General features: G+C 46.2%; 1 protein-coding gene across 2 annotated transcripts in view; it reads right to left on the reverse strand.

The window, feature by feature from the left end:
* RCOR1 (REST corepressor 1) overlaps positions 1-15599 on the reverse strand; it is a 137878-nt gene extending 122279 nt beyond the window's left edge. For both annotated transcript variants that reach the window (XM_081913148.1, XM_081913147.1), the window contains exons 1-2: positions 14961-15599; positions 14649-14708 (exon numbers count right to left, since the gene is read on the reverse strand). In XM_081913148.1, coding sequence (XP_081769274.1) covers positions 14649-14708; positions 14961-15213 — 313 coding nt within the window. In that variant the 5' untranslated portion in view covers positions 15214-15599. The remainder of the gene's footprint in view (positions 1-14648; positions 14709-14960) is intronic.
* Positions 15600-16184: the final 585 nt, after the last annotated feature.

The raw sequence follows: 16184 nt of genomic DNA on the forward strand, positions 1-16184 counted from the left end.
AATTGGGCCCAGGGGGCTGAAAGTTTTGAGAATCTCCATGGTACATTTCGCTTCCTATGTTAGTATTAGATTTGAAAAGGAGATTTTTAAAAATGAAGGTAAAGTCCATCATTCACTTGGGCTTTACTCGACACAGCCAGGAGATAAGGCAGCTGTTCCACTAAGATGTCAAATCATTACAACGAAAGACTGCCTTTTATAATCTTGTAAACTCCTTCCCACTCCTTAAAAAAAGTACAGGGGTATTTTAAAGAACCATTTGAGTGAGACAAAGTGCTAAGTCCCTTCAATTATGTCACACTGGCTTGTCCTGACAAAAATGCACCCCCGCCCCCAAAATGGGATAAAACAAAGAGAAAGAAAACCCAGCCAACTTTCTCTGAAAATTAAATGTGGTCAGTTTTTGTGGCTGTTTTTCTCTTTGTTTCACCACTTGGGTGTCTGCTATGGATACTTTCAAAGGATCCCTTAACAATAACCTCACCAACACGCCCCCCCCCCCCCGGTTCTTTTGTTTTTTCAGATTTTGTTTAATTAGTTACTCAATCCATATTCTGTTTCCTATTTCAACAGCAAGCAGTTTACAAATCCCAACAAAAAGGAATCAAGGTCAGAAACACAATACATATCCACATAGTAACTATCTTAAATAAATAAGCAAATCTCTCTTAATTATGTATGTTAGAAATAAAGCAATGCCGAGGCACCAGATGGCTTCACGGTTTTTCCCACATTGTGATTTTTGCAAAGCACGCACACACATACATAATTATGAAACCAATATCACGATATGGACTTCAAACCGGTTTGGGGCGATATATCGCCCAGCCCTATACAACACATTACATATTTATCTACATGCTTCACCACAAATAATATTCTACCATGTTGGGAGTGGTACATGCAAAAGCCACACATTTACTCCAATGCATCTGGCCGTTAACCAAAGGTTGGTGGTTCAAGGCCACCCAGGGACAGCTGTGGGCAAGATTCCTGCACCTAGATGACCGTTGTCAACCTTCCCAACTCTACAGAGTTCTGTGATTTCATTAAGTGCTGTTATAGGCTGAGTTAATTCCCCACCCACTCCTTTCTCTCTGTGCTTGGCTAGCCAATTACTTCAATGATGGCCCCACCGAATGCTTGTTTGTGTGTTACGAATTGTGTATTTGTGGGAGATCTGCCGTCTACTTGTTTTGCTCCTACGTTTGCAGTGAACCAAATATGTAGGTTTACCGTACTTTTCTGGGTATAAGACTATGTTTTTTACTCTAAAATACTGTTCAAAATCTGGACTCGTCTTATACACGGATAGTATCTCTCCCCATTTTCTTAAATCAGAGTCCCCAAAAATAGGGGGCGTCTTATACACGGGGGCATCTTACAGACAGAAAAATATGGTATATGTTCTGAGTTTGCATTGTTTCTTTGCTTGTTTTTCTTTGATATGGAAAGTCTTAATAAAACTGTTTTTAAAAACTCTGTGTGTGTGTGTTGTTGTTGTTGTTGTTCAAGTCAATTCATATCCTTCCCATCGCCCAGACTAAGGGTTTGGATTTTATACAGTGGTACCTCTGGTTAAGAACTTAATTCGTTCCGGAGGTCCATTCTTAACCTGAAACTGTTCTTAACCTGAGGTACCACTTTAGCTAATGGGGCCTCCCCCTGCCGCCGCGCAATTTCTGTTCTCATCCTGAAGCAAAGTTCTTAACAACAAAGGTACTACTTCCGGGTTAGCGGAGTCTGTTAACCTGAAGCGTTTGTAATCCAAAGCGTTTGTAACCCAAGGTACCACTGTATAATAAACGTGTTGCTTTTTTGTGTAGGCCCTGATTCTTTCCTAGCTGGCACTGCAAATTCCTTCCCCCAATCCTAGAATAGCTAACACGTGGAAAGGGGGAACTGCCACCCAATATGATCTCCCTTGCAGCTCTCTTTCACTCTTTGTCTTCACTTCCTGTAAAAGTGGCTTCTCCGAAGATGTTTACAGACTTCACAACCCAAACTGTAGTCAATCCATTTTCAGGATTTCCTAGCAGTCAGGGCTCATTCAAACACACAAAGCAGTAAAAATCACCTGCTCGTGCCTCACATTGAATTGCAAGGGGTTGGACTAGATGCCTCTCGGGGTCCCTTCCAACTCTACAATTCAATGAAAATGCACTGGTGCTGCATTAGCAAGCAAGGCCTAAGTTATTATTATATGTATTAAAAGTGGAAGTTCGCTTTTTAACCCCATACCTGGCTATTAAATTGCAGCCCAAACAGGAAAGCATTGCAGAGCTTCCAAAAGTTATCAAGGCTCAGAATAACCCTAATTGCCTGCAGTGAAGGAAAGGAACAAGCAGCCTGTTGTAAGGTACTCTTCTCAGTCCGTGCTAACTATTGGAGTTCGTCCAGAGGTAGCTGGACAGGGTTTCCTTGTTTATTTCATTATATTTTTATGATTATCCTGCCCTCGGCTCCAAGGAGATTCGAATGAGGTACCGAATTCCTCCATACACTGCCATCTTTAACCTCAAAACAACCCTGTGAGGTAGATTCGTCTGAGAGGCACGGTACTAGCCTCAAAATCACCTGGTGAGCTTCATGACTGAAGTGAGGATTTGAACCCTGTTCTTGTTGGCTGGCTCTGGCCACTGAACCACACTGTCTCTCCCTCTTTGTTCTCTTTATGCTATTCCCCATCTCAAGAGAATATACATAATTTCAGACGCAGGCCTTTCTTCGAACAGTGCCTTGTGTCTTTGTAGCCAGGTAAGCATCTGAGGTGGGAAGGTCAAATAAATCACGGTTACGGAAAGGTTTTGAGTTCACATGGCTAAAACACACCAAGATTCCTAAGTCAACAACAAACCATGGTTTCAGACTGTGGTTCGTTGCCAGTAAAAGAACTATAGTTAAGCTGCTGGACTGAGTTCACGCACAACAAAAAGTCATGGTTTAATAAACCATGATTTAGTGTTATGGGACAACGAGGCGGTTGGATTATTTACATAGCTGAGCAATTGCCTAAAAATGGAAATATCCGGACAAAACTTTGCTTGGTTATAGCGGCCTCTGCCAACCTGGTGACCAACCAAAGTACAGTTTGGGAGAACATTGGGCAAAAGATTCTGACACAGAATCATAGAGTTGGAAGAGACCACAAGCGCCATCGAGTCCAACCCCCTGCCAAGCAGGAAACACCATCAGAGCACTCCTGACATATGGTTGTCAAGCCTCTGCTTAAAGACCTGCAAAGAAGGAGACTCCACCACACTCCTTGGCAGCAAATTCCACTGTCAAACAGCTCTTACTGTCAGGAAGTTCTTCCTAATGTTTAGGTGGAATCTTCTTTCTTGTAGTTTGGATCCATTGCTCCATGTCCGCTTCTCTGGAGCAGCAGAAAACAACCTTTCTCCCTCCTGCAGGGGGTTGGACTAGATGACCCTTGTGGTCCTTTCCAACTCTACAATTCTATTATTATTATTAGTATTATTATTATTATTATTATTATTACTACTGAAACATCATCACAGCAAACATCCCCAAACAACTCTTTGTGGCTACCGAAGCAGCAAAATTAAGGACTGGGAGTGTCCAAGCCAGAGGCAAGTCAATCAAACACAGCGGGAGAAAAAAAGGTTGGCGAGTCCACCGTGAAAGAAACCCTAACAAAACCAAAAGCATTTAAAAGCAATTGTTGCTTCGGCAATGCCCCACATGTGCCCACTCAACCACTTACATGATTCCACAGTTACAAGAAACGCATCTTTTGCTGTGGCAAAAGACTTTGGAACTCTCTACCCATTGATATCAAGCAGATGCCTTCACTAAACTGCTGTTGGGTGTCTGCTAAAAACTTTTTTGCTCCAGGAGCCCTACCCAGGCATGTAATTTTAACAGGTATAACTGTTTTACAATTACTGATTTTATTTTTTATGTAACTCATTCTTCATTGGTATTTTAAATGAACCGACTGCCTTGTAAACCACTTAACAGGGTTGTGTTGCTGTTGTTTTTTGCAGTAAATGGCATATAATTTTGTTAAATAATAAATTCCAAGACTAGCAGCAGAGAACCCCTACTCATTGTCTAGCTGATAAGACCCATATCCTGCTGGCTTTTCCTTTTTTTCCTTAGAAAGGTATACCTCACACCAAGCCTACTATATCTCCGGCATTTAAAATGGCAGCAAAGCTACAGACCTTTCTGCTGATTTTACGCAGCACCGTTAGCAAAATGTGCAAATTAGACCCCATACACTGTCTGGAATTTTTATTTAATGCAAATCAATTATTACCAATGCACACCTTGCAGACAGGCCATATCTGTGTGCTTTACTCTGGATTTCACACAGACTTTAACATTTAGATGTGGGGAGGGTGAAAAGCCCTTTCTTGCCTCAACTCAGTTCATGGAGTCACAGAGAACAAAGAACCTCACCACAGGCCACTGCTTTTATCCTGGATACATTTTGGGCTCTGCACAGAACTATGACAGGCCTCCAGCTACCTTGGCAATTTCATGGGCTTTAGGTCCTCGCTGTAGAGGAAAGACTCTTATTCAGTGGTGCAACATCCTCCAAGAGTGATCTCCCCAGGTAAGGTCAGGAGGGACCCCTGTCTGAAACTTTGGAGACGCACTGCTTGCCAATCTAAAAGGTAAAGGTAAAGGGACCCCTGGCCATTAGGTCCAGTCGTGACCAACTCTGGGGTTGCGGCGTTCATCTCGCTTTATTGGCAGAGGGAGCCAGCGTACAGCTTCCAGGTCATGTGGCCAGCATGACTAAGCCGCTTCTGGCGAACCAGAGCAGTGCACAGAAACGCCATTTAACTTCCTGCCGGAGCGGTAACTATTTATCTACTTGCACTTTGACGTGCTTTCGAACTGCTAGGTTGGCAGGAGCAGGGACTGAGCAACGGGAGCTCACCCCGTCGCAGGGATTCGAACCGCCGACCTTCTGATCGGCAAGTCCTAGGCTCTGTGGTTTAACCCACAGCGCCACCCGCGTCCCTATGCTTGCCAATCTAGACAATACTAAATTAGATGGGCCAATGGCAGTATAAGGCAGCTTCCTAATGGCTTTGCTTTACATCCAGTCAGGCCAGGTGAGACAAGCAGCTCATCCGAGAAACTGCAAAGGATCCCAACTTCTTTTTCCAACGCTAGTACCTCTGTACTTCTTGACCAGTCATTCCATAAAAACATGGAGACATTTGGACACAATCAGTGTTCGAAATTCCCCAGGCGCCAGACACATTTTGCAACTGGTGTAAATTCAACTACGCGGAGATCCCCGGGTTCCAGGTTGCTGACTGACATCTCCATCTGGCTGGCCCCTCCAGCTTTCTTAAGCAGGTAAGGAGAAGAACTTATTTACTGAATGTATATCCCAGCTTTATATCCAAGGAGTACCGTATTTTTCGCACCATAGGACGCACTTTTTCCCCTCCAAAAATGAAGGGGAAATGTGTGTGCGTCCTATGGTGCAAATGCAGGCTTTCGCTGAAGCCTGGAGAGCGAGAGGGGTCGGTGCGCACCGACCTCTCTCACTCTCCAGGCTTCAGGAGAGCCCCACCGCCAGCCCCAGAAGCTCGGGGGACAGCGGGGAGGCGGAACGCCGCCATCCCGCTGTCCCCCAACTTGGTTAGAAGGCTGGCGGGGGGAGAAGCCTGCTCCTCCCCGTCGCCAGCCCCGCAAACTCGGGAGACAGCGGGAGAGGCACAGCGCGCCCTTCCCGCTGTCCCCCGACTTGTCTAGAAGGCTGGCGGGGGGGAGAAGCCTGCTCCTCCCCGTCGCCAGCCCCGCAAACTCGGGGGACAGCGCTGGGCTCCCGCAGCTTGCGGAGAGTTGCCTGCATGCTGAAGCCTGCGCACGCTGAGCTCAGCACGTCCAGGCTTCGCGGACCTCTCAGCAAGCAGCGGGAGCGCTCCCACGGCTTGCGGAGACTTGCCTGTTTGGGGGCTGGGGTCGGGGGAAGCTCGAGCTTCCCCCGTCCCAGCCCAGCGCCTGGGGGGGGGAAATAATTTTTTCCCCTTTATTTCCCCCCAAAAAAACTGGGTGCGCCCTATGGTCCGGTGCGCCCTATGGTGCGAAAAATACGGTACATGGTTTACCCCCCCCCTCACTTAATCCTTACAATGACCCTGTAAGGTAGGTTAAGATGCTGTGACTGACTCCAAGGTCTCCCAAGCTTCATGACCGAGTGGGGATTTGAACCCTGATCTCCCAAGCCCTAGTCCGACACTCTTATAACCCAGGCATAGGCCCTCCAGGTGTTTTGGGACTATCATCCCTGACCACTGTTCCTGTTATCTAGGGATCATGGGAGCTGTAGTCGCAAAACATCTGGAGGGCCGAGTTTGCCTATGCCTGCTCTAACCACTACACCACACTGGCTTCCTAAAGCACGGCTGCTATGAGGCAGCTATATGAATAAAGTAGGTAAATAAATAGGGGGGAAGCAAAATGTCCCTTAGAAAAGGATCTTGAAGACTGAATTTGTTTTATTTTATATTGTTTTATTTGATGTTTTAATGTGTTATAAACCGCTTTGAGGGTTTTATCTTTAAAAGTGGTAGAGGAGGAGGAGGAGGAGGAGGAGGAGGAAGAGGAAGAAGAAGAAGTTGTTGTTGTTGTTGTTGTTGTTGTTTCACACACAAAATGTGCCTAGACATTCTGTTGTGACCGTAACCTAGGTTTAAGGTGCCATTTGATTATATGTCCGATTTTCTAACACTAGTCTCATCTGAGACAAGTTTAAAAAACAGATGTAACCAAATCACGTCTCCAGATTGGCCTGCCGAAACACAGAAAAGTTTTTGGCAGGTGGCTAAAAGGATACAATGATGGCGCCGACCTAATGTCACCAGGCAGGGAGTTCCAAAGATCGGGTGATGCCACTATAAAGGAATCACAGAATTGTAGAGTTGGAAGGGACGTTGAGAGGACCATCTAGATCAGGGATCAGCAACCTTTTTGAGCTGTGGGCCGGTCCACCGTCCCTCAGACCATGTGGTGGGCCAGGCTATATTGGGGGGGGGGGAATAATGAACGAATTCCTATGTCCCACAAACAACCCAGAGATGCATTTTAAATAAAAGGACACATTCTACTCATGTAAAAACACACTGATTACCGGACCGTCCGCAGGCCGGATTGAGAAGGCGATTGGGTCGCATCCAGCCCCTGGGCCTTAGGTTGCCTACCCCTGATCTAGGTCAACCCCCTGCAATGCAGGAATATGCAACCGTAAATGGCCCCTTACAATGTGAAATGAACGTTATGTGGCCCTTGCATAAGTGCAAGTTCCACAGATCAAAGCGACTGGTTGGGTTAAGATTTTAGTTGAATCGCCCCTGCCCACAGAACCTCCTATGCCTGCACAAGGTCAAATAACTATTACACACCATTAGAATAGCTAAAATGGTACACTTGGGTCAAGCAAGCACATAGCAAATACTTTAGGTGTGCATCAACCTTACTGATTTAAGCAGACACTGAATAACTAACCCTAACCAGGTATAATTTAAGCCACTAACACCAAATATGCGCCCTGTCATTCTGCCTAATATTGAAACCATCAGACAGCTAAAATAAATAGTCACAAAAAGTTAAAAGGCAGGACAGGAAGAATTAGATGGGTATCTAATTCTAGATACCCACAGCACCAAATTTTTAGGCACTTGGGAGGCAGAATACACAAGGTATTTTCAATACCAATTTCCTTAGGAGGAGGAAGAAATACCAATTTCTTCTAGGAGAGGTTTAAACATTTTACTTACCCCCCCACCAAAAAAAAAAATTGCTGACGTTCAAGAACTAGTTGACAAGAACACTTCTGGGAAAGATTAACCTGACAAACTTGACATCACTGACATTTGTGTAAGTTAAAGCAATACCTTGGTGACAAGCTCCATCAAGTAATTTGACAGGTCTTTACCCCGGTTAGTAGAGAGCATCATTAAGAAGGGGTTTTTTAGTTCATAAAAAGGTAGTATGCATGACTCTCAATTGATGGAAGCCCGGGGGGGGGGGAGCTAGCCTTCCACACAACCTGGTCCTATCCAAAGTTTTTTGGGATGTTGCTCTCATCAGCTGCAGACAACATCTGGAGGACACCAGGCTTTTGTAAAGGTGGGGAAGGGCGACAGGGAGACTTTTAAAAATGTGATAATCTTTGCAGAAAGTAAATTAAGGTTCTCACTTGGTTAGTGTGTGGTGCTAATAACACCAAGGTCATGGGTTCGATTCCTTTACAGGACAGCAGCATACTGCTACACAGCACAGGGTTGGGCTAGATCAGACATGGCCAAACTTGGCCCTCCAGCTGTTTTTGAACTACAATTCCCATCATCCCTGACCACTGGTCCTGTTAGCTAGGGATGATGGGAGTTGTAGTCCCAAAACAGCTAGAGGGCCAAGTTTGGCCATGCCTGGGCTAGATGATCCTCAGGGTCCCTTCCAATTCTATAATTCTGTACATGCAATCCCATTTACAACAGCCAAGTATCCAAATTCCTAACAAGTTAGAATTTACCTAAGAAGAGCCCTGTGGAATAAGGCCAAAGGGCCCCAAATCCAACATCCTGTTTTCAGAGAAGGCCAACCAGCTGCCATGGGGAAGCCTACAGCCAGGACCTTGAGTGTAACCCCATTCTTATTTTCCAAGCAACAAAATATCCCATCTCTCTTTTAAAAAATGTGGAAGCTTTAAGACTGATGGGAGTTCAGTGGGTATATGTTTTCCCACCCGCCAACAGTGCACACATAAGAGGGCCTATTCCAACAATAAATTCACAGTTAGTTCTCCATGAAACTCTCAAACCCAGAAAAAATAGTTGTATTATTGCAGCACAGGAACCACTTCCACGTGGCCTAGCCATATCTGCAGAAAGGAGATACATGAGACGAATGGATTGCCTGGAGAATAACGGCGCCATTTGCCACGTCACACAGATGCAACGTAAAAATGGTCCCCATGCAACACAGCTGCAGTGGCCACTCCAACTTGGAGCAACGAGATAACCGAAATATAATAACCACACTACAAAACTCAATCTAGTTTGAGGGGGCCCTCCCCAAAAAGAAACTTGTGGATTATAGCTCTGCAAGAGGAACATGCTGCTCAGACACATCTCAGCACCTCCACCTAAGAATGTCTCTAACCAGCTCACAAAAATATTCAGTAATATTGTAGTAGGAAAAACCTACTACTGTAGTAGGAAACAACCTACTACAGTCATACCTCGGGTTACAGATCCGTCAGGTTGCATTTCTTCGGGTTACAGATGCGCCGAAACCCGGAAGTACCGGAACGGGTTACTTCTGGGTTTTGGCGGTCGTGCATGCACAGAAACGCTAAATTGCACTTTGCACATGCACAGAAGCGCCAAATCGCAACCTACACGTGCGCAGACGCGGCACTGCAGGTTGTGAACGCTGCGGGTTGAGAACATGCCTCCCACACAGATCACGTCCACAAGCCGAGCGTCCACCGTACGTACTTCAGAAGCAATTAGAGCCAACCAGTGGCCACAAAAGTTAAAACACACCGCCAGATTTAATTTTCAGCATATAATGGTTGGACCACTGTAACCTACATAACCGGGGCAGGAGGCGTTGGGAGAGGTGGGGGAGGGAAGAGTACAAAAGGATCAAATTAGGCAAGACTTTGAGAGGTCCTTGATTGGATCTCCTGCAGGTATTTGGTTTTCTTTAAAGGTTAAAAGAAATGTAGGGAAGTAAATCTAATCAGGGCTGCAGTGCAGGAAAACAGCCAACAGACACAAAAACCTTTACAAGCCAAAACCCCTCCCCAGTGCGGAAACTCTTTGCCCAAAGAGGAAAACATGCAAATTTATACATCCCTGTGTGCCTCCTACCTGCCCCCTACAAATAGCAGCAATTTTGATCAGGAAAATACACCTGGGAAAGAGGATGAGAGCTTTTCCAGCTCATGGGCCCAATTCAGACACTCACCCTCTTCAACCTGGGGGGGGGAGGGGGGGCAGGAAATCTCCTCTGCGATTTTGGCCCTGCCTGTAACCTTCATCCAAGAAGCGCTTCCTACATGGGGAGTGTCCCACTGTGGGAATCCCCTTTGATGTTAATTGTGTGTGACAAAGACACATGTACCTGGTGCTGCCATATGTATAGCCAGCTGCTCCACACACACACACACACACACATATGTACACATGGAAAACCAGATGTGTGCGCATACGACACATGGCCACAGTCTAGGGCCATGCAACACTAAACAAACATATACGAGGCATAAAACGCTTAGAGCAGGGCAAGCCCAGTGTGGTTTAGAGCAGGGTGTTCCAACGCACAAATGTGGCCCTCGAAGCCTTTTTGGGTGGCCCTTGGCAAGCCTAGTTAGCACTTTTCCAGGGTTGGGAAGGAGGTGGGAAGGTTGCAGTACCTTGCCAGCAGTGTTAAGAAACTGGGATAGAAAAGCTAGGAGCCAAATGGCTTCTGAGACCTGGGTTGTGGGCGCCAAAACAGAATGCCTAGTGGCAGAACTTTTTAGTTATTATTTTGAAAAGCATGAATTAACACACAATACACATAAGTGAATTCACATTGTTAATATCGTGTTTTTTAGCAGAAATTTGTTAATACATGTTTAATTTGGTGTTTACATCAAAATATATTAGTACCGTACTTGTTTTCAAAACACACTACTCTTTATTGTTAAACTCTTTAACGTATTGTCTATCCTTAACGTATACTTTGAGGCTTCGAAGCACATACATTTCAGTAATCCTTTAGTGTCAGCCAGGCGCAAAAACAATGGCATCCATGACTTTTGGAGGTCCTCACAAATGGAGAATCTTTAGGAGGGAAACCCCAGGTTCAAAATCCTGTCCAACCATGAATGGGTGACCTTGGGCCATTCACCATCTCTCAACCTAAGATTTCTCACATGGTTGTTGAGAGACAAAAGGGGGGTGAAGAGAGAGCGAGGAGAAAGACCATTTCCCTTGAACTTAAGATAGACTATAAATGTTTTTTTAAAAAAAAACCCACCACACAAAATGATTTCATTATATTTCCTCCAGCCCCCAATGTTTCACAGGGTCCTTCACATTAATATAGTACATTTGAGTGTTTTTGAGTGTTATACAGCACTTTTGAATCACATGTTGTCAGCAATACTCAACACAACCCAGTAAGGTAGGTGGGCATTTTTCATAAAATCATAGAATCATAATGTTGGAAGGGGTCCCAAGGGTCATCTAGTCCAACCGCCCCCCAGCCCCCAGTTGTCCCTGGATGGGTTTGAACCACCAACCTTCTGGTGAACAGCCAGACGAAATGACCTTCTCATATTTAAGTTTTAAGATTAACATTCTTTGAAACCAAATAAACTCCCATGAATACATCCACTGAACCAGTTGTGTTTACTTTTGAATATGTCAGGAGTGCTCTGATGGTGTTTCCTGCTTGGCAGGGGGTTGGACTCAATGGCCCTTGTGGTCTCTTCCAACTCTTCCAACTCTTCCAATGATTCTATGATTCTACGAATAAGTATGCATAGGATCAAGTGTTTGGCAAGTTTGTGGCTGGGGCAAGATTTACATTTATCAGCGACTTAACTTTCCAAACTTTTTACGTCGGTGGCACACTTTTTACATATGCACAGTAATTCAGTTTTGCATCATTTCGCGCCACAGTAATTCAGTTTTACTAGCAAACCAGAGGTTAAACTAACCCTTTTCCAGCCCCGGGAGGAGAGCGGGAAGCGTTCGCATGACACGCCTACACACTGCAGCCGACACACGAACGTTGGAACTCAGCAAAGTAAAATTCAATAATGCAAAAGTTTCGCATTTGGGCAAAACAGAAATCAAATGGCAATGCCTGCCAGTAACGCATGCGAAAAGGAGCTTGCGATTGCAACTCATCACAAACGGAAATGCGAGTCCGCGGTGTGATGCAGCGGCAAAAAAGGCCAACGCAGTTTGAAGCTGCTATTCATAGAGCCATAGTTTCCGAGGGCCAGATTCAAGTACTCCGTTCCACTAGCAGCAGCCAGCAGAACTGAACTCTCGGTAGCGCATCCGGGCTTTCCTCTACCTCCATGAATCTGGGAGAACATCAAGTACAGTGCATTTTGGGGAAAGGGGGGGTGGAGAGATCATTTCACTGTTTTGACAGAGTGATCTCACTTGAAATGCACCCCCAAGTGCGCAAGAAGTAATAGCTGCACTTTATTCCAAGTACCACATCCAGTTCTGGCCTCCGCACTTAGGAAAAAAAGAGCAGGTTCAGAGGAGGACACGACGAGCATGGCCAGTGGTATGGAAAACATGTCTTAAGAGGAAAGGATGGAGGGAGCTGAGTTATGTTTAGCCCGAATACGGAAAGATCAAGGTGGAAGACACACTCTTCAGATATCTGAAGAGCTGCCACACAGAGGGGAGGAAAGAGAAGCTTTAATGGGAGATTTCGGATGCAAAATAATTAAAAGAGGAGGAATCTCTTGATGGCACGAGGGGCTCAACAATGTCACCCGCATGAACTAGGACTACAAACAGATGGTTGGACAGCCGTCCCCCTGAGGATGCTCTGCCCGTGGGATTTTTGCATTGAGGAAGGGGGTGGACTACATGGCCTGCAGGAACCCCTCCAGCTCTCCCGATTCTTAAAACAGGGGCATCCTAAGTCCCGGCCCTGCACAACTACACCAGCCCTACAAATCTGCTAGCGCTATCACAAATTACGACAGTCAGCAAACTAGGGGGGAAATCAATTATCCGGAGTTCCGCCGGGTAAAAAAAGAAATCTCATACTTTTCAAAAGGGGGGAGGGAGGCCGGGCGCTCTTTCTCGTTGGGCTTATTATTTTTGAAAAGTCCAGAAACAAAGGATTCAATCAAGTTAGCTACATGCTAGAGTCAGTTCTTGTGTTAAGACCGAGAGAGTGGGGGGTAGCAGGGTGGGGCAGGGATTGTGGTGGGGGGGGTTGTTGTCCTTGTTTTGCTTCTTTTACAGGAAGACAGCATCAAGCTATAGTTGCAACTGGGAGCCTTTCCGTTTCAAAACTAAGGAAGTAAAGGCTGTAGCATGGCTCCTGACAAACACACATTAAAAATAATAAATTATCTGCCTTACAGGAAACCTTGAATTCCTTTGTTTGCCCAGGTTTCTCTCTCCCCCCCTCAACCCCTTCCATTTTAAATTAAGAGTAGGGGAAACTGAGGGAGAGATTAAGTAGACAGAGAGCATTGGGGAACTAGCTTTTTCTTCCTCCTCCTCCCTCTCCCAACCCCCCAAGAACAGAAACAGTAGATTACAATAAATGTGCACATCCTAAATAAAGGAACGAAGCTGTTTTGTTCTCCTCCACTCCCCAAAACCCTACACCATATATCCACGTAAAGAGAGATTATTTTTTTTTTAAAGGGGGGGAGCAAACACTCCCCTTTTGCCATCTCTTCACTGGACAAATCTGTTGTTCTGCTTGACACCCAGTCTATAAAGCGCCCCCTGGAAAGACTTCTGTTGTTTTTATTAACTGGATTTCTTTTCTTCCCTGTCTCTCTCTCTCTCTTTTTGTCCTCTACTCCACTCGTCCCTAAAAATCCGTCATTAAAAGAAGTAGGAGATCCCTGCTCTCCTCCGCACCTCTCTGGACAACCTAACCAACGCGAACCGCTCATTTAATAACAATAATTGTAAAAGTAATTGGATTTAGGTCAATTGCATGTGAAATAATTGGTAGTGGGGGGGGGAGAGAGAGAGAGAGGTTGCGGGGAGGAGTCTAAAGGAGTCGACTGGCACTGGATTTTCATAAAGGGCAGGTTCCTCCCCCCCCCCCACTCCGCCAATGTGAATTATGAAAATAGTAACCACACCTGCAAAGCACAGAAATTGGGGGGGGGGGGAGAGGAGAGAATATTAATCTTTCCTCCTCTCTGAAAAATCCACTTTATTTTACTAAAAGGAAGGGGGGAAAAGAATTGGGGGAAAAGAAGAGATATTAAAGAATGGATTTGTGGGAAGATTTTCGAAGAAAGTAAAAAACCCATAATATATCCTCTCTCTCCCCCCCCCCACTTTTATCATCAAGTGTGTTGGCACGTTTCCCAAGCACGTTTCTCTGCTTTTCCAACCTCCCCCCCCCCCACTTCCCTTGCTGTTCCTTCCTTGGACAGCAGGGTAAACACAGAGGGGAAGGGGCAAAAGTTGTCATCTTCCTGCTTCTTGAACAGGGTGGGGGGGGGACAACAACACTTTTTTAAAAAAAATTACTACTTTTTATAACAAAAGGAAAGAAGAGCCCTTCCACCCTTGCGTTCGCAATCTCTCACACAAAATGACTTTAGCCATTCCCCAATCCATTACACGTTTTACTTGGGAGGAAGCACCACGGAATTTACTTCCTAAGCAAAAGAAAAAAAGCAGGCACCAGATCAGATCCTTTTCCCCACTTCCAAATGGCGAAGGATTAGCGGGGGGAGAGAGAGGCAGACTTCGGATCAGCAACGCTCAGAGCAGCCCCGGTTGGAATTAATGGCCAACCATGACTACCCACTTGGGCCCATGCACTCCAACGGGCCTACTCCCGAGTAGGACTTCCTCAAAACTACTCGTCCAGATGAGACGCCAAAAAAAAAAAAAGGTACGCAGGATCCACGGAAAATGACTCACCAGGGTCGAAGTCGGGAACGACGGCTTGGTATTGGGGTCCCACTCTCATGCCGCCGCCTCCTGATGTGGAAAGAAGAATAAAAAAAAAAATGCTTGCCATGCCTTGTATCCCCAAAAGTCTGCAAGCTTTTTTGGGGGGGGCAAACTCTGCTCGATTTCCTCCCTTGCTTCCCCGCTCCTGATTTAAAAATAAGAATGCTTGCTTTACAAAAACCGTGCGCCTATTTCCAGAAGTCTGCAGACTTTCCTCCCCAGCCCCCTTCTCAATTTTCTCCCCATCCCTTCCTCCCCCAATATCCCCGGGAGACTCACCATGCTCCTCATCGCTGGAAGACCCCGAGCTGCCCTCTTCCCAAGAGTTGGCGGCGCTGCTGCCATTGCCATTGGGCGCCGCCGATGCCGCCGATGCCAAACTTTTACTATTATTCCCATTGTTGGCGCTGCCGGCTGCGACGGAGGCAGAGGCGCCCTGAGAAGCAGCGCCGCTCGCCTGGCTGCTGGCATTATTGTTCCTGCCCCTTCTTTTGCCTGAGATCTCCGGGCCCTTCTCTATCATGGCTGGCATTGGGGGTTGGGGGGGGAGGCAAAAAAAATAAATAAATAGGAAAGAAGAGGAGGAGGAGTGTGAAGGGTGGTTGGGGGGGGTGGGAGAGATAGAGAGAAGGTGAAAAGGAAAGAGTCAGAATTTAGAGGGAGGAGAGAAGGGGGGAATAGCAGGAGACGAGCTTGCTGCTTTCTTTTATTTTTCCTCCCCCCTTTTTTTTTTGCAAAGAAAGGGGAGGGGGAGCAAGCTGCAATTGCAAAGCTTTTCCCCAGAGGCTGCTTTTATTGCAATCTCCCTTCTCTCCTCTCCCCTTCCTTCAAAGAAGAAGGGGGGAAATTCCCTGCAATGAGAGGAAGCCTCGAACTTTGAAGCTCATCCCCTCCTCTCTCTCTCTCTCTCTCTCTCTCTCTCTCTCTCTCTCTCTCTCTCCTTGCACTTCCCTGCACTGGGACTAGTCACTGTCAACCTGAGCTGCTAGCCTCCCCGCCAGCCGGCCCCCCTGCGCAGCCCATTGGCCGCCCACACATTTTGGGAAGCCTCCCCGCCACGCCATTGGCTCCAGAGCCGCCCGTCAAAGCCGGTCCGGCGCTTCCGTTTGCTCAGGTTAGGTGGAGAAGGCGGGGGGGGGGGGAAGAGGGAGAGCGTTCCCTTTGCAATCTCTGCGCCCAATGAGGCAAGGCTCGTTGCAAAGCTACACTGTGTCTTTGACTGAAGCGAAAAGAGGAAAAGAAAGATTGCAATTAAAAAATAAAAAAATTAAAAAAGGGGAGTTTGGGGGCAGCGTTGGCAAATGCACTCTAGCCATGCTCAGGGGAACAGGGAGCTTGGGTACAAAATATAAGAGGGTGGCGTAGCCGCAGCAAAAAAAAAAAAAAAAAAAAAGCGAGTTGCAAGCAATTTCTCTCTCGTGCTCACATATATTTCCCACACACACACACACCCCACCTCCGCACCCATCAGAAGGGTGACGAGGAGCTTGGGACTATTTTTTC

The sequence above is a fragment of the Podarcis melisellensis genome (genome assembly GCF_964234715.1).
Source record: "Podarcis melisellensis genome assembly, chromosome: 1".
Taxonomy (NCBI): Eukaryota; Metazoa; Chordata; class Lepidosauria; order Squamata; family Lacertidae; genus Podarcis; species Podarcis melisellensis.